General features: G+C 36.5%; 1 protein-coding gene across 4 annotated transcripts in view; it reads left to right on the top strand.

The window, feature by feature from the left end:
• Nucleotides 1–25,142, top strand: part of LOC120543497 (death-inducer obliterator 1-like) — a 103,281-nt gene that overhangs the window by 57,794 nt on the left and 20,345 nt on the right. For 3 of the 4 annotated variants that reach the window (XM_039776572.1, XM_039776573.1, XM_039776574.1), the window contains exons 4-8: nucleotides 451–1,216; nucleotides 1,420–1,458; nucleotides 11,111–11,423; nucleotides 12,259–12,459; nucleotides 18,791–18,992. In XM_039776572.1, coding sequence (XP_039632506.1) covers nucleotides 451–1,216; nucleotides 1,420–1,458; nucleotides 11,111–11,423; nucleotides 12,259–12,459; nucleotides 18,791–18,992 — 1,521 coding nt within the window. The remainder of the gene's footprint in view (nucleotides 1–450; nucleotides 1,217–1,419; nucleotides 1,459–11,110; nucleotides 11,424–12,258; nucleotides 12,460–18,790; nucleotides 18,993–25,142) is intronic. The other variant, XM_039776575.1, reaches the window with a different exon arrangement.

Below are 25,142 nucleotides of genomic sequence, written 5' to 3'. Positions count from 1 at the left end.
TTTCCCAGAGTAAGTCATTTGAATGGAATCAAATTTTTATCCAATTGATTTCCTTTGTTTGCCAGCTGTAGGAACAACTGTAGCTGTTATGTAAATAACAGTATTGAAGTGTTTATAAAAGAGATCAATTTTAAATAAATAAATGTTTATGCAAGTCTTTAGGGAAAAAATTAAATATACACTTCTAACCTAAGAGAACTAATTAGTTAATTATATTCCTGATTAAATCTTGACTTTTGATGGGGGGGAGAATTGGAAACAGTTTGTTATTTTGGGTGGAGGAATGGGTGAAAAATAGATGGTGGTATATTTTGTGAACTGGATATTTGTTACCTATAAAATGTTGAAGTAGTTGTTGGTGTATAACTTTAAACCAAAGACCAACCTGTGTCTATTCTAATGTTAAGTGTTTTTTTTTTTTCTTTTTTCTTTCTTTTTTTTTTTTGTCAGCTTCTGATGAAAGAGAAAATGATAACCAAGAAGACACTGTCAAACTAATCAACCCAACAAGCAAGGAGTTTAAAAAGACTTGGGGTTTCCGTAGGACAACTATTGCAAAGAGAGAGATGCCTGGAGAAGCAGAGTGTCAGGATGCACCACTCCGACGAAGTGGTCGACAGTCAAAGCGCACTGACAAGATGGAAGAATTTTTGTCATCCTCGAAACGCAGAATAATTGGGAGGAGGAGTGCTCCTGCTAATCTTGAAGGCTCTGACCCCCATTCTCAGCCTGCTACTGATGTGGAAACTGCCTCTGAGGCCAGCTTTGATGGAAGTTCTGAGTTAAAAACTTCCAGCCAAACTAATGTAGAAAATTCAAGTGCTGTAGTTAATTCTAATAACTCAGTGGTTAGTGGAAAACTGGAAAACAGTGCTGCTGCCACCAGAGATACCACATCAGATGATGACGACGACGATGATGACGACGACAGTGATGAATTAACTCTTAAAGAGTTACAGAACCAGCTACGAAAGAAACGGGCAGAAGGAGGAGTTGTTCAGGCAGATAGTTCTGAAAAATCTCAAGTTGAGATAGAAATTGGAAAGGTGCCTGAAAGTCCCAAAGAGTCCCTGCAGAGTAAAGAAGTGAAGCTTAAGCCAACAGCAAAAGCCAGTAAAGATACTGGCCTACTGGGGCCTTTATCAAGCAAAGCAGAATCAGAAGGCTATGATCCCAATGCTCTCTATTGCATCTGTCGACAGAAACACAACAACAGGTATATAAAGCACAAGTTTAACCTTTTGTGCTATGTGTTGTGTTCAGAAGCAGCTTATTGTGTGTGCTGTGTATTTGGCTCTTAGTGAAGTAGAATGTGGTAGAGCAAGAAATTGGCTTCTGTAAGATAAGTTAACGTTTTTTTTGTTGCTTCTTTCAAATTGTGTCTTAAGGTTTAGTTGACAGTTTGTAATATTTTGGCAGGGTGAAGACAGGACAGGAAGAGAGGCACTTGTTTTGCAGGTTAGATATGTAGACTGGGGTGGTCAAATTGGTCGTACAGTATAGTGTTTCACAGCAAAACTGGCAAATTTGAATAATGTTTACACTGGTAGTACAATAAAATCCATCTGTGCACTATTGTCGTTTAATATTTATATTGATCAAAATTCATGATCTTAATATGCATTTGACGTGTTACCAGGTATTGGGTTTACTTTGCTGTGACATCCCCTGTCCCAATATGACCACTTAACTCTATGTGTGTGTGTGTGTGTGTGTATGTATGTGCCATGTATAAGTTTTGTTACCCACCAAAGTATTACAGGATATAAGATGCATTCCTTAAGCAAACTCAAGATGATTTATAAGCTTGGCCTGTTTCATACAAATTGTATTCAGGTAATTTATATCAGTTTTTCAAGTAGTTTGCACAAAGTTCTTTGCAAATAAGAGAAAAAAAACTGGTAAAACCTGTGTAAACAAATCTGATGTGTAAAATTAAAATAAATATTAGTAGCACTAAGCATATTTACACAAAAAAAGTGTTAATATATGACTTAAAAATAGAAACCGAGTCAGACGATTTACTACTGAAAGGAAGGCAATTCCAGTGTCTTAGAGCATTTGCAGTGGAGGCTCCGTCACTCCTAGATTGTATCTTGACCCAGGGACATACAGCAAGGCCTGATGTGAGAGAGTTGAGTTTTGTAGGACTGAATCAAGCTTTAGATTCAGTTAATAAAATCTTAATTAGTCCTAAAACTTAGAGCCAACCAATCCATAGAGCAAATCCTGTATACATTACACAGTTTTTCCAGCTTTTTTCCCCATTTGTAATTATTTACATAATTAGCAATTTGTGGGAAATTGTTAGCAATCATGACTTTAATGTAGTGTGATAGACCCTGTCATAATGCCTTACGATTTGTAATGATGGCCTCTTATATGCATAGGATTTGACAACTAGCAAACACTCAGTTTTAAGTATGCACTGCACACTATGCACCTGCAAGAAGGAAAAAGCTGGTGCTTTTGTCACCATGAACATTTTTTTTTTTTTTGTCCACTGTCGTCTTTGTTGTACCGACAGAATTTCAAAACCGAAATTGTTGAATGTTTTGTACCCAAGAAACATTTATTCAGCTAATGACACTGTCATGCAAGATATTAACTGCTTGGCAGATTATACCATGATATCTTTGTGGTGTAAAAAGAAATTTTAACCTGTATTGAATATTTGTGAAGGACTAATTTAATTCCTCAACTGTGCAACTCCTAGCTTTTCTCATACCGCATTGAAAATGATGTTTTTGACCTTTGGCCGAACACCCCAGGTTTCTTTAGAAGGATGGTCTTGTCTGAAAATAAATCCGGGTAAAAAAATAAATCCAGTTTCAAGAAATTTTGACATCCGCTTGTTAATGTCAATGATATAAGTTTCAATTTCAGTGATTTTATTATGTCAAGAGGCAACTTGGATAATGAAGAAAAGATTGGCCCCAGAACTGACCTCTTTGGCTCATCATATATGATGACTGATTTCCAATCATTGAAAATGTTCTGTTGAACATATAGGAGATGGGCCACATAGTTAATCCAGAAATACCTACTCAGTCTCTCAATGTATTAATTAAAACAATATTGCCAGTTGTAGCAACAGTATCATTTAAATCAAGCTAGCATCTTCACTCCGCAGCAGTACTTTGTTACATGAAGCAGTGCAATTTCTCAACTGGAATGCTTCCAAAAACTTGATTGAAACCTTCTTTAAATATGGTTTTCCAAAATTACTAAAAGTTGCTTTGCAATTCCTTTGTCATGGACTTTAGAAATAAATGGCCTGCCATGTCACATTTAGTTCCCTTTAAAAAGTGACTGAAGCCAAACAGGACAGACACCAGGGGCCTGTATTACTTGTACATGTTACCCCTTGCTGAAACTTTTTGAATTTAATTTAATTTACTTTTTTTTTTTTTTTTTTTTGAAACTGTATATTCTAAAATGAACTGTGGGTTGTGATGCACCCAGTATATCATATGTTGTATGTAAAAATTGTGAGATATGATGAGAGTATACTAATTTGACTACAAAATGTGTGATTCTACGCTGACTTAAGGTAAGAGGGTTTCCATGCCTGCAAAGAAGCTTCTTTCATTTAGGTTGGGGTGTCCAACTCCGGTCCTGGTGGGCCGCAGTGGCTGCAGGTTTTCATTCTTACCATATTCTTAATTAGTCAGCTGTTTTTGCTGCTGACTGACTTATTTTACCTTAGTTTTAATTGACAACACTCGGACCCCTTAGTTGTTTCTTTTCCTTTATTGAGCAGCCATACAATAATGAGATGCACAACAAGCCGCCACATGACCAGCTAACCTGAAAATAAAGAAAGGTGAAGGTCTCAATCACACTGGTTTGCTCAGGTCACCAAAACATGTTGACATGGTCTTAGAAAAATCAGAAAATCAACAGTCTTCTGTAGTAGAACGAGAGCAGCAACAAGTCATGATATTCAATTTCAGTTTTAATTAACAGCAAGCACTGGCTTCTCATTAAGAAACTGGTTGGAGTGAAATTGGCTGGAGTTTAACGTTCTAATTTAGCTGGTCATCTGTTGGCTCGTTTCACATCTCATTTCTGTTTGTCTGCCATTTAATGATGAAATTAATCAATTCAGAGGACTGAATCCTTAAAAACATGGCTATTAAATTGAAGAGAAAAGAAGTTAATTAGCAGTGAAAACTGGTCACTGATTAGGAAAAGGGTTAGAAGTAAAACCTGCAGCCCACCAGGACTGGAGTTGGACACCCCTGATTTAGGTTGTGTAAAATAATCACAAGCTCTTCAAAGACACCAAGTCAGTCATTTACTTAATCGTGTCCTCTTTAGGTTGTGAGGAAGTTTTTGTCTTAATTTAAAACCGTATAAGCAAGCCTAGTTTTAAAATGATTTTAGATGATTGTGTGAACAAATGTGTCACTACTGTTCATTATAATGATGAAAAACTCATAATTAGTTAACTGATCAGTTAGATTGTCAAGCCAAGAAAACAGTTTTTATAACCTGGTATCCTTGGCTTTGAGCAGATAACAAAACCTAGGCTGTTGTGCATTTATTGACAAATGATGCTATCAAAGAATCACTTGTAAGTCTTTATGCCTTATAAAACCAAACATCTGCTCTTATGTAAACTGCTAGACTGCGCAGTTCAAAAAGCAGACCAAGTAGGAAGCTGCACATCACTTTCGCAAGAAAACAGATGTTCAGAAAGGAATGAAAGCTTATCTGCAGAGTCGCACAGTGCAAATATTTTAAGCTCTCACTGTTGAATAGGCAGGCAAATGTATGAACAAATGAAAGTAAAATTTCTGCACCTACACATTTTTACTGGGTAAATGATTGCGCTTTGAAACAAAGATGGTCATAGTGACAGTGTTAAAAACCTGCATATAGAGTGTTTTGTAAAGCATCCATTATGGCAGAAAAACATGAATTATAGCTTAACAACAGGAGAATTGTGAAATTCAAGTGTAACAGTAAGTAAATAGTTTTATGCATCCTCTTTAAAAATGTGCCTTAAGTCCTGCTGGTAAAGAGTAGCATTTCAAAGCTACTAAAATTGTTTAACACACGTATTATTACTGAATTTGTTTACCTTCATTGTGTCTTTTGATTTAGGGAAATTATTTTTTCAGAATTAGACTTTTATACTAGAGAAATAAGTTAATAAATGGGCTTTGCTTTGAAGACTTTCAGCAGCATCATATTGGAGGTTCATAAGATACCAATGCATATGTAGAGCAAAATATTGGTCTGATATATGGGGCCATATCTCATTTTGTTAATCTCTGCAGGTTCACAAGAATTAGATTCATGTGTTTTGTTGTTCCATCCAAAGTGCAAAACATGAGTTGATGCTTGCTGCAAAGAGTTCTAGAGGGTTAGAATTAAAAATATATATCCAGACAGAGAAGGCAGTGTTAGAAGATTTCTAGCGCAAGACAAAGGCACGTTTTCCAGCAGTTTGTCCCAAAGATACAAGTTAAATAGTCTCTGTTGTATAGCATAAAAAGTGAAAGGTCTACAAGTAGAGAAATATGAAAAGGAACAAGAAGAGGAATATTTATAGAGAATGGATGCAAGAAAATTGGACACAACAGATCATATACTAAACACTGGGCACCTAAACGTGCATAAAGGTGCCCAGTGTAGTCAAGGTATAGATATGAGAAGTTAGAGATCAGTTCCCAGGCAATGTTGTTCATGTGGGGTGACACTTGAATTGGTGCATTTAATTTTGGTTTCTGGACTCTATGGATGGTGGTGGTGGGGTGCTTTAGCCACTCTGATAATGAGCGAGAAGGTGCCTTACATAACATTGAATATACAGTTATACAGTTGACATTGGCTTCAATTAGGGGATAGCATAAGATTGAGATTAAAATAAAAAAAGGTTGATATAAAGAGACTGGAGCAACATTTGCTTTATAGGAAGAGAAGAAAAATAAAAGTTGTAGATAAAAGGATCATTTTAAAGTAATGTAATTATTTCCAATGTTCAGGGCGTGGTTTTGCAAAATAGAGGTAACTGTTTGCCTTGGTGGGCAATGACCGAAAAGCCTCACCAGGTTACACCCTAAACCTAGCCCTGTATGTGATTAGAGGACTCATTTGATTTACACCAGTAACCATGAGTGAGGACCTTGCGGCTGAGCTGTCCATTACCAGACCCTGGAAACCCCACCTACTTTAACCTTGTATCAGTGTAATTTGTAAAAGAAAACTTTTTTTTATCTCTCTTTGTCTATCCAGTAAGAAATTGGATAGAAGTGACCTAACATTAGATTAGCAAATAGTTTATAATAGTCATTCTGGACTTCAAATACAGAGAGAGGGATGTCTAGAAGATGTTCTTGGATCTCTCACATTTTTAAGAACTCGGTGCTAGTTGAGCATAATGTCATCCTAAAGTTTAATTTTAGTTTAATTTAATTAAAGTTAAATTTTGGTCTGAGGGAAATAGCAGTGGTTACAGAGTGCAGATTTTGGCGGTTTCGTCTTGTAACCTGAAATATTTGTAGAAATCATAATTTTAGATTATCGGTGGGAGTGCTAGGAGTATCACTTAAGAAAAGTAAAATGTCATCTTTATATAGACTTTTTGACTGGGAACATGTACTGAAACTGGGGTGATTAACTCATGAGCCCCCTAGGAAGTGGCAGAAGGCTTGAATGAATGAACGACTGAAAACCAGTAGCGAAGGGCCTTCTCAAAATTCGGAGTAGGCAGAATTGTTAGCAAGAAGAGTCACCATTGGTGGTGGATGTAATTTCTGGATCTTATTAATGAAGCTTGCCCTGCACCCCTTTAAGTACATAACCTACCACAGAAATGTATGTGTACATAGAAAGCTAAGTGTAGCTGAATGGAGTAGAAATAGAGCAAAGTCTTTCTTGTGCAAAAGATAGCAAAGAGATGGTCTGTAGCATTTCATGCTCTGATAACACCAGTTTCATCAGGGTGGATTAGTTTAATAATCCACTACTGGTGTTAATAGAAATAACTTAATGGGCAATTTTGCATTTCTGTTTATCAGAGAATTTGGGTTGTAATTGGCATACTGATCAGGGTCTTTGCCCAGTGTTTGAAGGAGAGTAATTAAACTCTAGTTTAAGAAAAGTTTGTTTAGAGTAAGACCAGTGTTTAATATGTACAGCAGTAGCATGACTCAACAGTGAGTTAAATTTCAGGAGTCCTGCCAGTATTCAGTGATTCCATAGTATTTTTCATCTTATCCTTTGTAATTGAAAAGTCAAGTATGTCATAGCTTAACCCTGTTCATCTTGGGAAAGGGTAGATCCTAAGGAATAGGGACCAAGTTCCACAGAGAAATGACAAAGGATTTAAGGATTGTCTGAGAAATATGCTTAAATATTGTTAATTTGAAAGGGTCACGAGTTGACTACCTGATTTATGCTCATTAGATGTAAATGGTTATCCTGCCCAATGTAGTTTAATGCCACTAACTTGCTAGGTCTGGTGCCTGAAACAATATTTTGCACACACGCGGTGGATTTTTACTCTGCTTGCTGCAGCAGCAGAGAGTTTACTTCAAATCTGGTAGTGGAAATCAAAGCTTCATGTTCAGGGTCCATCACAAAGTAGTGGTGTTCATTTTTGTGATAACTATTTTTTGGTAAGTTAAACCCTCTCTTTTTTCAATGTACACCATTTGTTGCAGTGAAAAATTACAGTCTCTACTGTGCAGAGCGGAAGCAACATGTCAGTAAAGGCCTGAAACAATGTTGATATTTCTGAGTTTGAGTTTATCAGAAATTGTGCATGTTGGAAATGTGTGTCAGACAAATCAACCCCTTTCAGATTGTTTGTAGAAGTAATAGAGGTCATTCTTCTGACTAAAGGAGAAATACCAATCTAAAATACAATGGACTTTTGAGTAGCAGGACTTACTGTAAAAAAAATAAAATAGAAATTGTTTGGGTTAGAGAGAACACTCAATTTTAAGTGTTACATAATGGAGAACTGATCTAACACGGTGGTAAAAATAACATCATTCCAAAATATTTTTAAATGTGTTGCATATTCTAAATGAAGTGTTTTCACAAAAAGGCAAAATTGCATTTCCAGTGTTTACCATTTTCAGTTCAAATGTGTCTTAAAGAAATTTTTAAAATCACCACCTTGTGTGATAGTTTAAATCTTGGGGCACACATTTGCCCTGAGATGAAACGATGGCATGGAACTGGCACGATCCATGGTTTGAAGACACAGTGTCAGACTTAACTACAGTGTTATTTTTCTTTCCAATATCTGAAAAGAAGTTTTCCACTTTTTTTCAATAAAGAATTGAGAATGTTTTTTTAAATAGTAGTCATTTGTTTCAGAGGGTTGCATGTGTTTCCTTTCTCAAGGAAGGGGAGGGATCAGGATTACATATCCAGTGGAGTACTCCTAATATTCTCATTATTTACTTAATTTTTTATGTGTGCAGGCTGTAAGGGTAGAGCAGTAATTGAGTTATGTCATCACACATGCCGAAGCAGAATGGCAACAGTCTTATAGAGTTTGTGCTCGTGGAAATTCTGAGCATGGCTGCAATGGGTCTGTGATGTCACATTGGTCTTGCTGCTAGGGGGGGAAATCTACCTGAAGGTGAACAAGGTCACTAGCAAAAAAAAAAACGCATATTCACTGCAAGGAATTCTTAGGAAAATTTCTACAGTCAACTATACAAATAAGAGCAGTACAACATAAATGCCAAAATTCTCTTACCATCAGCTTGACACTGCAGCTGGAGTTTTTTCTTCTGTGGCTAGGTTCAGCTAATGCTATAAATATATTTTCTCAAATAATTAAGACTGCAGAAGTTGGAGATATCTTTCAACACTATTTGATAATCAAGTATCAAGATTTTATTTTCTTCATGTATGTATGTGCGTACTCTCTCCATAAAGACATATAAATATTTTGTTAGTTTTTCTTACACGCCCACCCTGGTACATACATATATTTTGTTAGTGGTTTTCCCACGCACACAACTTGGTAAAAAGATTGTTTACAAAATTTCCTTTTAATTCAGAATTTCTGAAACTTCTCTATCTTTGAACTCCTACCTAATGACACCTTTGCCTTGAATTAATGCACTTATGAGGCCTTGGGTAGCATTATTCAGTGTGTGAGAGGATCAGGGTAGTGTTCAGTTCAATTTACTAGTTTATATGTTAGAGTGGTTTGTGAAAATTATTCAGTCAAGAGTGTGGCAGTCCAATTTAGATGCCCTGAAATTCTACTGATAAGATGTACCTGTATAGTAAAAACTGAACTGAAGGATTGAAAAATACCGAACCACAAAATATGAATGCTGCTAAAATCATTGTGACACTATTAATCTAATTTTGTTATATGTAATTTTGAGTGTGTTCTGTGTATATACACACATGGACAAAATTGTTGGTACCCTTCAGTCAATGAAAGAAAAACTCAAAATGGTCACAGAAATAACTTTAATCTGACAAAAGTAATAATATATAAAAATTCTATGAAATTTAACCAATGAAAGTCAGACATTGATTTTCAACCATGCTTCAACAGAATTATTTAAAAAAAAATAAACTCATGAAACAGGCCTGGACAAAAATGATGGTACCCCTAACTTAATATTTTGTGGCACAAACTTTTGAGGCAATCACTGCAATCAAACGATTCCTGTAACTGTCAATGAGACTTCTGCACTTCTCAGCAGGTATTTTGGCCCACTCCTCATGAGCAAACTGCTCCAGTTGTCTCAGGTTTGAAGGGTGCCTTTTCCAGACAGCATGTTTCAGCTCTTTCCAAAGATGCTCAATAGGATTGAGGTCAGGGCTCATAGAAGGCCACTTTAGAATAGTCCAATGTTTTCCTCTTAGCCATTCTTGGGTGTTTTTAGCTGTGTGTTTGGGTCATTGTCCTGTTGCAAGACCAATGACCTGCGACTGAGACCAAGCTTTCTGACACTGGCCAGCACATTTCTCTCTAGAATCCCTTGATAGTCTTGAGATTTCATTGTACCCTGCACAGATTCAAGACACCCTGTGCCAGATGCAGCAAAGCAGCCCCAGAACATAACAGAGCCTCCTCCATGTTTCACAGAAGGGACAGTGTTCTTTTCTTGATATGCTTCATTTTTCCGTCTGTGAACATAGAGCTGATGTGCCTTGGCAAAAGTTCAATTTTGTCTCATCTGTCCATAGGACATTCTCCCAGAATCTTTGTGGCTTGTCCACATGTAGTTTAGCAAATTCCAGTCTGGCTTTTTATGATTTGTTTTCAACAATGGTGTCCTCCTTGGTCGTCTCCCATGAAGTCCACTTTGGCTCAAACAACGACGGATGGTGCGATCTGACACTGATGTTCCTTGAGCTTGAAGTTCACCTTGGATCTCTTTAGAAGTTTTTCTGGGCTCTTTTGTTACCATTCGTAATATCCGTCTCTTTGATTTGTCATCAATTTTCCTCCTGCGGCCACGTCCAGGGAGGTTGGCTACAATCCCATGGATCTTAAATTTCTGAATAATATGTTTAACTGTAGTCACAGGAACATCAAGCTGCTTCGAGATGGTCTTATAGCCTTTACCTTTGACATGCTTGTCTATAATTTTCTTTCTAATCTCCTGAGACAACTCTTTCCTTCGCTTCCTCTGGTCCATGTTGAGTGTGGTACACACCATGTCACCAAACAACACAGTGACTACCTGGAGCCCTATATATAGGTCCACTGACTGATTACAAGATTGTAGACACCTGTGATGCTAATTAGTGGACACACCTTGGATTAACATGTCCCTTTGGTCACATTATTTTCAGACTTTTTTACTGGTACCATCATTTTTGTCCAGGCCTGTTTCATGAGTTTATTTTTTTTAAATAATTCTGTTGAAGCATGGTTGAAAATCAATGTCTGACTTTCATTGGTTAAATTTCATAGAATTTTTATTTATTATTACTTTTGTCAGATTAAAGTTATTTCTGTGACCATTTTGAGTTTTTCTTTCATTGACTGAAGGGTACCAACAATTTTGTCCATGTGTGTATTAAAAGGGAGAAAGAGAGAGGCCCATTCTTGAAAGAAAAAAAATTCTTTCCTGGTAAATGTATGTCTTTGTTTACATCTTTCTAGATTTATGATTTGTTGTGATCGATGTGAAGAATGGTTTCATGGAAACTGTGTGGGAATCACCGAAGCCCGAGGACGCTTATTGGAGAGAAATGGTGAAGATTATATTTGTCCAAACTGCACACGTCAAACTCAGAATAGTGACGCTCCTGTTACAGCTGAGCAGAGTTTGGCTACCCAATCTTTAGAAGAATCCATGCATAAGTCAGAAACTGTGTCTGATGGAGTTGGTGCCATTGAAGACCAGGGCATTAAAGGAAGAATAGAAAAGGCTGCAAATCCTAGTTCCAAGAAAAAAATCAAAATATTCCAGCCGGTATGTGGAGGATTTTGATTTAATTTCACCAAAAATTGAGATGTTTCATTATTCAGCTGATACTTTATCTTAAATATTTATGATTTTGTTCCATGAATAGAAGTAAAATCCTGTCCATTTGTTTTTGTTTTTCTTAATCAGCAATTTAAAAAAAAAAAAAAAGATTATGTTAGCAATTTTATTGTATTGAGGTTGATATGAATCCTAAGGAAATATCAGTGTAGCGTGCCACCAGCAAGATATGCTCACTTCTCTTACCTCTTAATTCAGGAAGGTCTGAGGGGTGTTTGCGCTGGATGCTGCATACCCATTGACAGGGTATTTTTTTTTTTTTACTGTTTCTAAGTTCTAGTTTCATTTTCTTGTTTTAGTGTATAGTTTTACACTTCATTCAAGAGATATTGGATAGATGTGCTGCCATACGGTTTGTTTAGACTCTGGTTGAATCCTTTCCCTGATCACTATCCTTGTGAAGCTTCCATGTACTTGTCCCTCAGTGTATGTGAATTACTGTGGACCATGATAACTTTGGGTGGGGTTCCAGTTTATTCCTTTCTTTTGTCTGTTTTCTGCTGGAATTATTCTAAAGCTACCCAGTACTAAAAGGTTTGATTTGGTGGTTGTGTAAGTAAATTTTGATTAGTTGCATCTTCTGAATGGCAGCCAACATTGGTGGCAAAAGAAAAACTAGGTTGTACTGTGTTCTTTCTGTAAATAGTTTGTGTATATAAAGATGTTTTGGCATTGTAAATTTATACTCAGATTATTTTTCACGAATTATGTGTTAAGTGCAAACAGGATTTGTCTTTTATTAATGTTTTAAGTTTATTTCCAGGTTCCTGAGAGTGGCCTCCCAATGTGCATTGGCCCAGGGTGCACTAATCAAGCCTTGCCAGACTCTGTGTACTGTGGTCCTGGTTGCATTCTTGGACATGCTGCTGCTGCAATGAAGTCATTAGAAGTAAAACAACCAAAGCCCAAAGAGAGGTCTAAGCAAAAAGTTATTAAAAAAACCCCACCAAAATCATTACCCAAGGTAATAGTTCACTTTTGTATCATTCCATGTGTTAATCGTAATACATTTTTATAATGGATTTTAAGTCCTTGCACACTTCCTTTATTGCTCGTGTCTCGCATACACTGCAGTTTAATTAAAGGCTGATCAAATTCATTAGCATTTTAAACACTTTCTGAAGACGGCTGCTATATTTCTTATAGTATATAGCCTTTAGGAGGCTAATCTCATGTAGCTGTGTTTACCCAAAATTACCAAAGTTCTACAGCATTAGTATGTTTTATGGGATTCTGGCTATAGCTTGACTCATTGAAATGATTTCGCAGACAATTTTTTTTTAAAAGCTTTAGTAAAAATTAAAAGTGAAACAGTTAACACAAAAATAAAGAAAAAACTGATATAGCAAATAAGTTATTGTATAACTATGAAAGAAAATTGTATTTTACCTAAGCAGACTCTAATATACGTTTTAATTAATTATATGTACTGTAATTCATGCAAGCGCGCTTTCATTGCCAGAAGCCTTAGAAGGTGCAGGGTCTTGGGGCTTTAACTCTTAAACTGCCACATACTTGGGGGTTAATGTATCCCTGGACACCAAATACTTTTTTGCTGCACTTTAAGTAAATGTCACAATTCACAAAAAAAAAGTGAAATTTTAATGGAACATTTTTTTTCATGTAAAGAGCATCACAATTACTGCAACACTGATCATTTTACACACTGCTGATGAACTGTAAAAAACTATTTAAAAAAACTACTGGAACAATATGTACAAGGTGTAACTGACACCATGGGTGAAATCATGGATCCAACTGAGCTTGAACTGACTGTACGCAAGGACACAGAGGTAAGTGCTGATGATGGTGGGCTATAGTGCAGCGGCTCAATCCCAGAGACAGTCAGGCTGCAGTGCTGCAGGGTGTCTCACTTGGGGTCACAGAGTTGCACAGAATCACAGGAGATTGTAGAGACAGGAACTTTATTCAAACACTTAAAACAAAATGTCTCTTTCAGAAGTAAAACTAGCTCAGTATTCAGTTAGTTATCGATTAAAATAATAGGCAAACATCATAGGGGAGCACAACGGGAGTGGAACCCACAACAGGAGCAGAGGCTGTCTGGAGGAGGAGAGAGAAACAAAGCAATCCGCCAAAAAGGACACGTGCTGGTCAGGCTTTCAAGTATGCGCACACAGCAGCCGCAAGTAAGGGAGCAATGTGAAGGTAGTCTATCAGTGTTTAAGAGGTTTTTTTTGAAAAACACTCAGCCCGGGGATGCATCATAGTCAATCGGCAGCAAGGAGAAATGAATAATGCCGTAGCGCTCTGGTGCCGCTAAGATTCACACCGCTGAAGAAGGAGATTTATTTATTTTTATGGTGGAGATTCCAGGGACACACTTGGCCTTGGCTGGACCCACACACAGAGACAAAAAAAACAAACCGGTAATCAAGCAAACAGCAATTAAAGTATGTAATGAAAACAAATGAAATAAATGAAAACAATGATACTACCCCTGTTCCCCTTACAGCGATTACAAATTAAATACAATAAAGTACATACAAAACACAAAGTCATGAAAAATGGCAATGGATGAAATATAATGATGAAAATAGGTTGTCCAGAGATCCGCACGTTGAATGGGAATGTAAAGATAGTCCTACCACTAGTTCCTAAATTGAAGACTGGTGGACGGGTTCAGGAGAGCTCCTTTCTTTGCAGGATGACCATGAATCCACTTAGTCTTCATGTACACAGGCAGATGGCAGACAATCCAGACGCATGAAACGATCCAGGACAAAACGAATAAGTACAGGTAACCCAACAGAAGGCAGGCAGACAGGAACTTGTAACACAAATTACAAAAACTTTTTTTTTGCTTTTGGTCACCAGCCTCCTTTTTTAAAGCCATGCTGACATCCTTTGACCCCAACAGCCCCAGCACCCTCAGCAGAAGACCAATCAAAGCCATTGCAGGGACTGATGGGAGTTGCAGTTTCAAATTCTATTGGCTGCTTTCACCATCCCAAGCCGCATTTTCCAATACAGTTGCTTCCTGGTCTCCCTACAGTGCAGTATTGCCATGAAAAAAGCCATAAAAATTGCCGAGGATATTTGCGGTTTCTACTAAAAATTAGTTAGGTTCTAAGGAAAAATCCGCGAATGACTGAGGCCACGAACTCTGAACCACGACTTTATAAGGGTCTACTGTATTTGGTTTTCCATCCATTATCCAACCCGCTATATCCTAACACCAGGGTAACGGAGAATGTGCTGGAGCCAATCCCAGCCAACACTGGGCGCAAGGCAGGAAACAAACCCCACGCAGGGCGCCAGCCCCATCGCAGGTATTTGGTTTTAAAGGGATTTATTTGTCCCATTACTGTTTTTAGATTTTCACTTTAGCTAATATGCTGTGAGATATCAGGAGTGATTACTGGCATTTCCAGAATACGGTAGCAGGTCTTTAAACCATAAATGTGTACCTAATTTTAATAATCATTATATTATAGGACCCAGCACCTTGATGGAAACCCAGTTTTCGTTCACTAGGTAGAATATTGCCCACCAAGGTTGCTTCACGATAATCAGATTCCTTATTGCCTTGCACATATTATAGACCTCCTGTACCTTAGACAAAAGAGCTACAACACCAGGTTTCCTCCTCTATTTTTAAATGGAGGATGGTTTTTCTTTTCTCCTTTAGAAGGGGCTTGTCTACCTCAAAGCACTTTTTTTGCTTTTTTAGGATCATTTCCGCACTAGTGTCCTTCTGCATAGAGTTTCTGGAACCATTCACAGTGTAGCAGATTTGAATATATAACAATAGGTATAGTCAGGTACAGTACTTGACTCTTTCTGATGTATGCTTCCAAAACCAGCTTTGGTTACATTTTGTATTTTTTGTAGTAGAGATATTTTACCCTGTTATTAAGTTATGCCCTTCAATTCTGTAAACCAACAATGTGTTTATCTCAGTTATCAATGGTTAGGTATAAAATTGAAATTTGAGTGGACAGATAAAAAAAAAAAACTGAAATTTATTTTTTGCATTTTTATTTTAAAAAAAAAAAGAGAAAATAGAATGTTATTGTAAGTTTGTATCATTCTGTTTACAAGTGTACGCCCACTTTATGTAGTCCCCAGTACCCACTCGCCATTTGTGGTTCTGACACGGCAGATCCTGCACCTCTATGTTTCAATACCTCAGGTGTCTAAAATTAGAACCAGGTACAATTAAAAAATCATTTGTAAGGATCATGGAGCATTCTGTCATATATAAACCTAATTTATTTAGGCTATGTCAACCTTAATATGCTTTAATTTTAAAAAAGGTTGTTTCAAACAAAAAAGCTAATAAGGAGCCATTCAAAAACTGAATTTGGCTGTTTTAAGGCTGAAATAAGTAATTAAGGGTGGGGAATCTTAACAAGCAAGACCACTAAAATAAAGTATTAGAATGTCACTTGAGCAATAAGTACTCCATTAGCAATAATTAAGTTCTCATTAAGAATCTCGATTGGAACAAAAACATGCAGCCATTGTGGACCTCCAGGACTCACATTGACCAACACTGGACTGCTCACTTTGGCAGAAAAATCCTTGGAAGATAAGATAATGCTACTAGCCTCATGTGTGATCAGTAAATTAATTTTCTTTTGTGCATGTTTGCGGCATTCACAGTGTACCAAATACAATTTAGATGCATATAGGCAATTAACATAACAAGTGATGTAGAAAGCATCTCCTTTATAGCTGCCATATTATGGTTTTCTTCCAGTAAGAGTGACCAGTTAGGTAATGCAACATTGCAGTGAGCAGTGTAATGTAATAAGCACAGAAAAAGCCTGATTAGATTCTTCTGTTTTCACCTTTCCATATTTGCAGTGCTGAGCCAAGCTTTCAGATGTATACAGCTGTGGAGAGTGCTTTCAAAAGTCTTTTTTCGGGGTTTAAATGTGCCAAGGTGCAGTGGACACAAGGTGAAATTGGGGAATGTCTTCGTTTTTAAACAATCTTAGTAGTATGGCTGTTCCTTTACTTGGCTCTTTGTTGGTTGAGTTTGTGTTATTACTATGCCTAGATCAAAGTAGCTCTCCCAAGGCTTTAGAAAGGTTATTGATGCCTGTGCTTCTGAGAAAGGATTTAAAAAGATATCTCTAAACAATTCAAAAACAACCATTTCAAGTCTTGAAGGTCGTTTACAAGTGGAGATGATTTCAGATGGCTGCAAAGTTGTCCGGGCAATCCCAGCAAGTTTATCTTGAAAGCAAAAAAAAAAAAAAAGGCCTTTAAGAACCCCAGAATTTAGAACCTACAGGTGGCTCTTGCTGATGTCAAAAGTGCATAAGTCTACCATTAGAAAGAGGAAGCATAAATTATACCTATATGGGTGTATTCCAGGAATATATCTTTGCTGTCCAGAAAGAGCATCGGGGCTACATTAAATTTGGCCACAAATACTTAAGGCAAAGATCAGAACATCAATGTGCTCTGGACAGATACCTATGTGAGAGAGCAATACCAACTTTTAAATTCTTTTCATTTAAACCACCTTTATTTAAGTATGCTGTTTAAATGAAGATCCACATATGTCAAAGAAAAAATGTATAATACAATTAAGTTTAAATTTTGTCAATGAAATATGGTGTTTCTCATGTAAATTACTTTTAATAGATTTCATAAAGGCAAAAGTATCTAGGCATGTGAATTACTTGGCATAGACCATTGACAATTGCTCTCTTTCACCAAATTACTATTTGCATTGCAGATTATTGCAGACCTGTGTCCTCAGTTTTTTCAAACTATTTACCCTTACCGGCCACTTTATTAGTTAGGTACACCTGTTCAACTGCTTTTTAATGCAAATATCTAATCAGCCAATCACATGGCATCAGACTCAATACATTTAGGCATGTGGTCATTCAAACTGAGCATCAGAATGGGGAAGAAAGGTGATTTAAGTGACTTTGAACATGGCATGGTTGTATGTACCACACTGGCTGGTCTGAGTGTTTCAGAAACTGCTGATGATCTGGGGTTTTCATGCACAATCATCTCTAGGGTTTACAGAGAATCGTCACAAAAAAAAACCTCCAGTGAGTGGTAGTTCTCTGGGTGAAAAATGCATGTTGATGCTAGAGGTCTTAGGAGAATGGCCAGACTGGTTCATGTTGACTCAAATAACCGTTCGTTGCATCAGAGGTATGCAGAAGAGCATCACTGAATGCACAGTGCATCGAGCCTTGAAGCAAATGGGCTACCATAGCAGAAGACCACACCAGGTGCCACTCTTGTCAGCTAAAAACAGGCAACTGAAGCTAGATTTGCACAGGCTCACCAAAATTGGACAATAGAAGATTGTAAAAGCATTGCCAGGTCTGTTTAGTCTAGATTTTTGCTGGGGCGTTCAGATGGTATGGTCAAAATTTGGTATCAACAGCATGAAAGCACGGATCCATCCTGCCTTGTATCAATGGTTCAGGTGGGCTGGGTTGGGGCTGTGTAATGGTGTGTGGGACATTTTCTTGGCACACTTTAAGCCCCTTAGTACCAATTGAGCACCATTTAAATGCAATAACCTCCCTGAGTATTGTTGCTGACTGTGACTGCAGTGTATCCATTTTCTGATGTCTCCTTCCAGCAGGATTATACACCATTATACAAACCTCAAATCATCTAAAACTGGTTTCTTGAACATGACAGTGAGTTCAGTCCAGTTGGGATGCTGTGGAATGGGAGATTCGCATCACGGCTATACAGTTGATAAATCTCCAACTCCCATGATGCTATCATGTCAATATGGACCAAAATGCCTGAAAAATGTTTCCAGCACTTTAAATATATGCCACAAAGAATTCCGACAGCTCTAAAGGTGTTTCTAATGTAGTGGCTGGTGAGTGTATAGCATGATGATGGTTCGATGCTTTAGCATCCCACTTCACAGGTGTAGTGGGGTGTTGGTTGTGACTTTTTCTGCACTGGACAGAGGCCTAAGGCTGGGTTGATGCGTCTGGGGCAGATGGTTTTACCTGCAACACTGGACTGAATAAATCAGTTCTGTGGTTTATGTTTTTTATTTTATTTTTTTAAAATCGAGATTTAGATTCCTTGAAATTTGATTGTAACTACTTTCATTATAACTCCAGACCCCACTTTTGCTCTATTTTAGTATCTAATACATATACTTATTTGTGTTTTGTAAATATAAACTTTTGTAAATTTAAATGTGGAGAAATGTAAAGATTTTAATTATTTAGATAGAATGAAACCCCTTTTGTACTGGCCTGGTTATAAGTCAAATTTAAAAATGTGATAAGTTAACTTTCTTGTTCATCTCTCACTTCTAGACGCAGAAAAAAAATGCGCCAGAGAAGAAGCCTGTCAAGCAGCGGCTTGTGATGGGGAATAAACCAGTAGGAACCTCTGAATCTTCTAGCAACCAGTCAACAGAAGAGAGTCCTGTGCCCTCCTGGTCCAGTGATCATAATTACAATGCAGTAAAGCCAGAAAAGACTGCTGCCATTGCTTCATCTGTGTTTTACAAACCGTGTATGTATCTTCCTGAGGTTTTCAAAATTTACACCCTATATATGTTTTGAAAAGAGGGTGAATTTTAATTTCCCTCTTAGATTTTTTAAATAGTAATTTAGTACTTCTAACCAAATCTCACAGCAGTGCAAACTTCCAAGAGGATGAGTGTTCTGTTTCATGTATAAGATTGTTTCTGAATGGTAAGTATATCTAATGTATTATGTGGTAGAATTTTTAATCTTTCTGTGCTTCTTCAATGGAAAGGATACAAGGAGCATCTTCTTGGTATGTGAAACATGCAGGTAAGCTGGTCATCAGTTCTACGTTGTTTGGTGTCGCACTGTCGAGAAACCTAAACAAACAACTACTTCGAGGGAGATTCTGCAGTTCCACACCCATCTAATGTGTTACATTATTTTACAGTTTTCATTTAATACAGATACTAGCACATCTCACTACTTTTGAAGAAATTCATAAGGTTTTTGTAGTGTGTACATCAAAGCACTACATGCTTGAAAAGATTGAAACTTCTGCTGCAGATTCCTGAAATAATACGTTCAAATTTTTTGGTTATAAATTATATTCTTTAATACTTTGACTAAATAGAGGTTTTAGTATTTGAGACCCACCAAGTCAAGAACAGTGGAGTTGATGTTACTTTTAGGTTTGAATTGAACTGAATGAAGAAGCTGTAAATATTTTTTTAGCTGTTCAGGTCAACATGGCTTGTGATCCATTGCTGAATCCTTTCTTATTAGTGTCAACAATTCAATATTTGAAATCTAAAGTTGTTTTAGGCTAATGTTTCCCACCTATTTTCCACTTACACTGGAAATGATTATATTTACACTGGAAATGATTATATTGCCTTCCTCAGACTATTTGCAGCTCAGTATTGCAGGTAGGTTTTCTTAGTCTTATTTAACATTTTATTCAAAACGCTATAGACACTTGGTGATGTCTATGCACTGTCACAAGAGGCCTGCATGCAGGTATTTCTGTGTGATGGCTTTGGTATCCAGTATAATAATTGGTGTGTAATTTGTCAAGCGCAAAAAGCAGTAAATACTGCTCTGAGGTTTTTTTATCCATAAATTGGTGTTTGTATATCAAGCATCTGTCTATAAAATAAAGACATCTCTGAAAATTCTGTTCATTTTTACATTTTTATTCCTACACTATCAAACATTTCCTAGTTTGCTCTTGGACTGTGTGATTAAAAGTAAGTAGCAATCAGTGTCACTGTTGGCAGTACTGCAAGTACTGTCATTGACCCTCCATGAGCAACCACTGTTGTACTTCCATTGGAATAATGACAACAGAAACCATGATTTCCATGCATTACGGCTGCAGAAACGGCAAACAAGGACCTGGAGTTGCAGCACACAGTTACAACCTGGATACTGCTACATCACCTCTTGCTAAAATCTCTGGATTCTCTTCTGAAGCCTACTGAAGAATGCAGACCAGAAGGATCAGGAAAAGGCCATATGGACACAGTTGTTTTTTCAAATATTTTCAAGGACCTTTACATTCTTTAATTTATAACACTAAACTTGTCTCTGCCAGTATGAGGAGAGCAAGTTAGTTGCAGTATTGTATGGGGTGTGTGTATGTGTATGTGTGTTTGGTACAGCAAAGTGAATTTTGAAAAAGTTTGCTTTTTTGCCGACAGTTTTGCTTTAAAATGCTAGTATTTACTAATTCAGTTTCCTAATTCAACCACACAGTTTAAGACTTATGTTGACATATGCAACTGCTGTTCTCTCTGTAAATTTATTTTCGATATTTGGCAAATTAACTTTTTTTCCTAACCAAAAATCAAATGAGTTTCATCTGGAGAGAAAATATCAAGAACTGTTGTGGTACTTTGTGTTAACGTTTTAAGAGGGTAACTAATACAGGGGCGAGAACCTTATTTTGTAAACAATTTTTAGGGTGATTAGTTTCTTAAATTTGTTTTCTTGGCGCATCAAAATTAGTACATTTTATATTTATTTGCAAAAAACATGCCACTGCGAATGGTTTGATATTTTGTAAGTACTAGGTATGTGATAAAATAGTTCCAGTTAAGTTTTGCAGAAAAATATAAAACACAGTCCTGATAGTTTTCATTCAGAGAACATACAAATCCATTCTTTTTTGTAAACCACTTTACATAATTTATACCAGATACTAGTTTTCCTAATGTGTTATTTAACTTATTTGATACATATTTTGGACATTTAATTTTAGGGTAAAAGACGTACTTTCAGTATTTTCAGATGATGACTGATAAGGCTTCTTTTTTTTTTTTTTTAAAACAATGGATTGACAACTTGTCATTGTGGTGACTGGTGTGGTAAATAAGTAACATTTGCCAAGTCAAGCAAAAATTGTGAAAATAGTCTCATCCATGGATGAGGTGGTTTCATGGAAACATGCGTGTTTAAGGTGTTTAGGTGCAAATAAAGCAAAATAGTTAAAAGTGAATGGTCATGTCCTTTTGTTTGGCATCAATTTGAAATGAGCATTTTGAATTGATGAATCCCACCGGTGAGAATGTTGATTAACTCAAACGCACATTTTTTGAAAATGCTTGCTTTCAGAAATAAACCATTCAAACATTTTAACACTTAAATTGTAGTGAGTTAATTGAGACAGGAAAGTCAAAAATGCAGACTTAAAAGCAATACAAACACCGAATAATATCATAGATACCACCCATTTAGTGCTGGGTCTTGAATCAGATTGACAGTACAGAAGAAAATGGCCGGTTCCTAAAGGAGCTGTAAGGGAGTTGTCTGCTGAAAATAGTATTTGCAGACTGCAACCACACAGTTGTTTATGTCAGCAATATGGCGGATTCAAGCTCACACTTCTGTTCATTTCATCACTTTTGGCATATGGCGACATGGTTATCCATCACCACGTTAAACAATGGTGATATGCCAGCACTCATTTTTAAACATAGTTTCTGCATAGAAATCCTTAATGCAACTTTTAAGAATTCCCCAAAAATATATTTACTATATATTTCGTATCTGTGGAGATCAGTTTTGAATTAAACATTCAAGGCTGAGTTTATTAAAATGTTAAAACATCAGTAGGAATCAAATTTTATTACTTGGCAGATGCTAATTTAGGTTATCTGTAAAGACAAACTATACTAATTTCATAGTTTGTATACTACTGTAAAGTATACATACAGTCTAGAAGAAATGTCTGTTATCCAGTTGGTGTTAAAAATGTTTAGTTGAAGACAGAAGTATAAAATTAAGAGAGTGCAAGTAAAAATATTGTTCAAGTAAACTTCCCCTGTTACACAGTAACCCATATAATTGTCCATAAGAGAAAGCTTGGAATATTTGTCTATCCTTGTACTATATAGTGTTTGGGCCAAAGTTTATGTCCATTTAATAATTTTTTAATTTTAAGGTATTTTGGTAATACCATACTTGAGCAGAAACTTGAGGCATATGTTATGAGTAGCACAGTGATATAGAGTCCTACCTCAAAACAGGAGTCTAGGCCCAAATCCAGGCCTACTCAGTCTCTTTAGGGTTTTTCATTATTTATTTTTTCCCTGTTATTGCACCGTTTTATTTTATCACACCATATTTCACCATCCTACATTTCATACATCCTACATGTATTTTTAAGATTTATGGCTCCTTTGGGCCTCCTGGGGTATTTGCTCTTAAGCAAAAGCCTTTTAAATAAGAGATTGACATATTAACACAATTAACTTTTCATTCAGATGGGCTTACATTTTTAAACTAGTCCAAAATAATCATTGTATATATCCGTCTCTTAACAGTCCACCTTTGCCACTGTTAAGGTGGCTCTGGATTGTTTCTTCTATGCTCAAATTATGTGCTCCACTGCGTTGCTCACATTTTTCACGTTAATTTTAGCTTAGTTTTTATACTTTAGTGTGTAGCAGCTAACATGGGAAAAATTTAATTTTCAGGTTACTTTTTGTGTACATACACAAAAGTGTTAAGGTTAAGTGGCACATTCTTATTTGCCTGTTTATTTTAAAGCTTATACATTCTGAAACACTTGAAGATTTGATTAGGGTACTGCTTTTCCAGGTGATCAGCATTGTTTTCTCTAACATCTTGTTCCACCATGTTAAGGCTTCTGTCCACACTAGCAAGAAATTGGTGTTAAAGACTTTGCAACAGATCCATTATTGCAGTGATCTTTACCATCACTTGCTTACCACCCAAATACTTTTTCATAGGAGGAGGAGACTTGAATTACAGTGATGTCTGGTTGGTAAGGTGGATGATCCAACACCTCCCACGGAAAGTACTTCAAAAACACTCAGCAATTTTGTTTGTGGTCTTGTACCCTTCAAGATTACACACCTGTACAAGTTGGCAATGGATTTCAACTAGCGTTCTGCCTTTTACATACAAAAACTGTGCCACAGTGTGTTACATCTGTCGATGAGAATTTTTCAAGGTGTACTGCCATCTTCCAAATGATATATGCACATGACACTGAACCGAAACCCCTTGCTGGCCTGAAATGTGACCCTTCATCATTTTTTTAATCCATTTCTTTGTTCCTTTGAATCTCCGTCAACTCTTCAGTAAGTCTGATGCTTTTATAATTTGCAAAATAACAAATAGCGTAGTGCAATGCCTTATCCTTGGTTCCTTTTTATGTGAGAGTGCCATTGTTTGTTAAAGGATTGTCTTAATCCTCTGATTTGTAACAATAGGAGACATTATTACAATTCATATTTTTTTTAGTTGTTTACAGCTGTACATGTCTTTTAAGACTATTCTGACTTGGTGGTGTGTTTTTAGCATAACCAAAAACCAACATGCCAAAGCTGCTTACTAGATATAAACATATGCCCCGATATATTAGCAAAATAATTGGCTCACAGATGCAACATTGTGTGTGTGTGTGTGTGCATGCGCACAACCTTAAAATTAAATGCTTGGGCATCACCATTTTCCACCCTCACATTTTTCCAACCGTTCAATTTAATTTTGCTTTTTCAGACCCTCGAGCCCATCTTAATAGCAATGGACATGATCATTCATAGAAAGATAATTCAGACGACAATTAACCTATTGTGCTCTTATATGGGATGTTGGATTTTAATGAGAGGAAAACTGTTCATAACATGGCCAAACATGGTCTCCTCAAGATTTGAGTCCACAGTGTTAAATCATTGTGCTAACCTCTTCCGTTAAATGAGTAGGAAATACATATTTAATTATTAATCAAACTTTAGTATCATTTTCAATACAGTTGTGTAAATACAGAGGCATATTAATGGGAGTTTTGTATAGTGTCATAATTTGCAGAAGTATGATATCACTGAATACAATTACGTTTCAGTGATACTTGCTCCCAATAAAGTTTGGAAGCTAATGCACAAGTCACATGCTCTAAATTGATTAGCTTTTGTTTCCAAAACAAATCAAAAAGTGTTTATCTGGAAGTTTCACTGTATGCGTATTGCTTCACATCCCAGAAAATATTTAAAGTGTTTTTTTTTTTTTTCATGTGACCATGCAATAAAAGACGTGGCTTAGCTTGCAGTGTGATGAACTGTATTTAGTTTTGCCATTTTTCTTGTGATGGGAAGTGGCCTTGTTAATGTAAATCATATGCTTTTCTTCTAAAATTGGAAATATGCATATTTTTATCTTGAAAGCTTGTTAGCTTCTAGTAATAGTTATTTGTTGTGTCTCCATAGGAGCACTTGTAAACTACTAGAACAAAATAAAAACACTAAGGGTTTAAAATTTGGATTAAAACTGGATTATATTTTTCATCCAGTATGTCCATTTAAAGTTGGGAATGATGAATCAAGTCTCTCATTCATTTTTTATATATATGTGTGCATATATATATTATATACATACGCACAAAAAGTAGTATACTGTGGCTTTATAGTTTGATATATTTTAAACAGTAACTTCTCATGCTGTAAATGGCTTCATTCATTTTGAAAGCATTAGAATTTACATTCTTGGTGGGCTCAGGTTAGGTCTTTAATTACACTGCATTTAATGGAGCACATTGTGAACCGTAAATGCCAATAAAAACTAAGCCCAAATGCATCTAGGTGCTCTTCCTTTGCTTCAGGCTTCTTGTACAAGGGCATAAAAATAAGGAATTGAGATAAAAGACTGAGAAAGTGCTGAAGTCTTGGTT

The sequence above is a fragment of the Polypterus senegalus genome, chromosome 14 (genome assembly GCF_016835505.1).
Source record: "Polypterus senegalus isolate Bchr_013 chromosome 14, ASM1683550v1, whole genome shotgun sequence".
Lineage (NCBI taxonomy): Eukaryota > Metazoa > Chordata > Cladistia > Polypteriformes > Polypteridae > Polypterus > Polypterus senegalus.
Note: the sequence above shows the minus strand (reverse complement) of the source record. Positions and strands in the feature narration are given on the sequence as shown.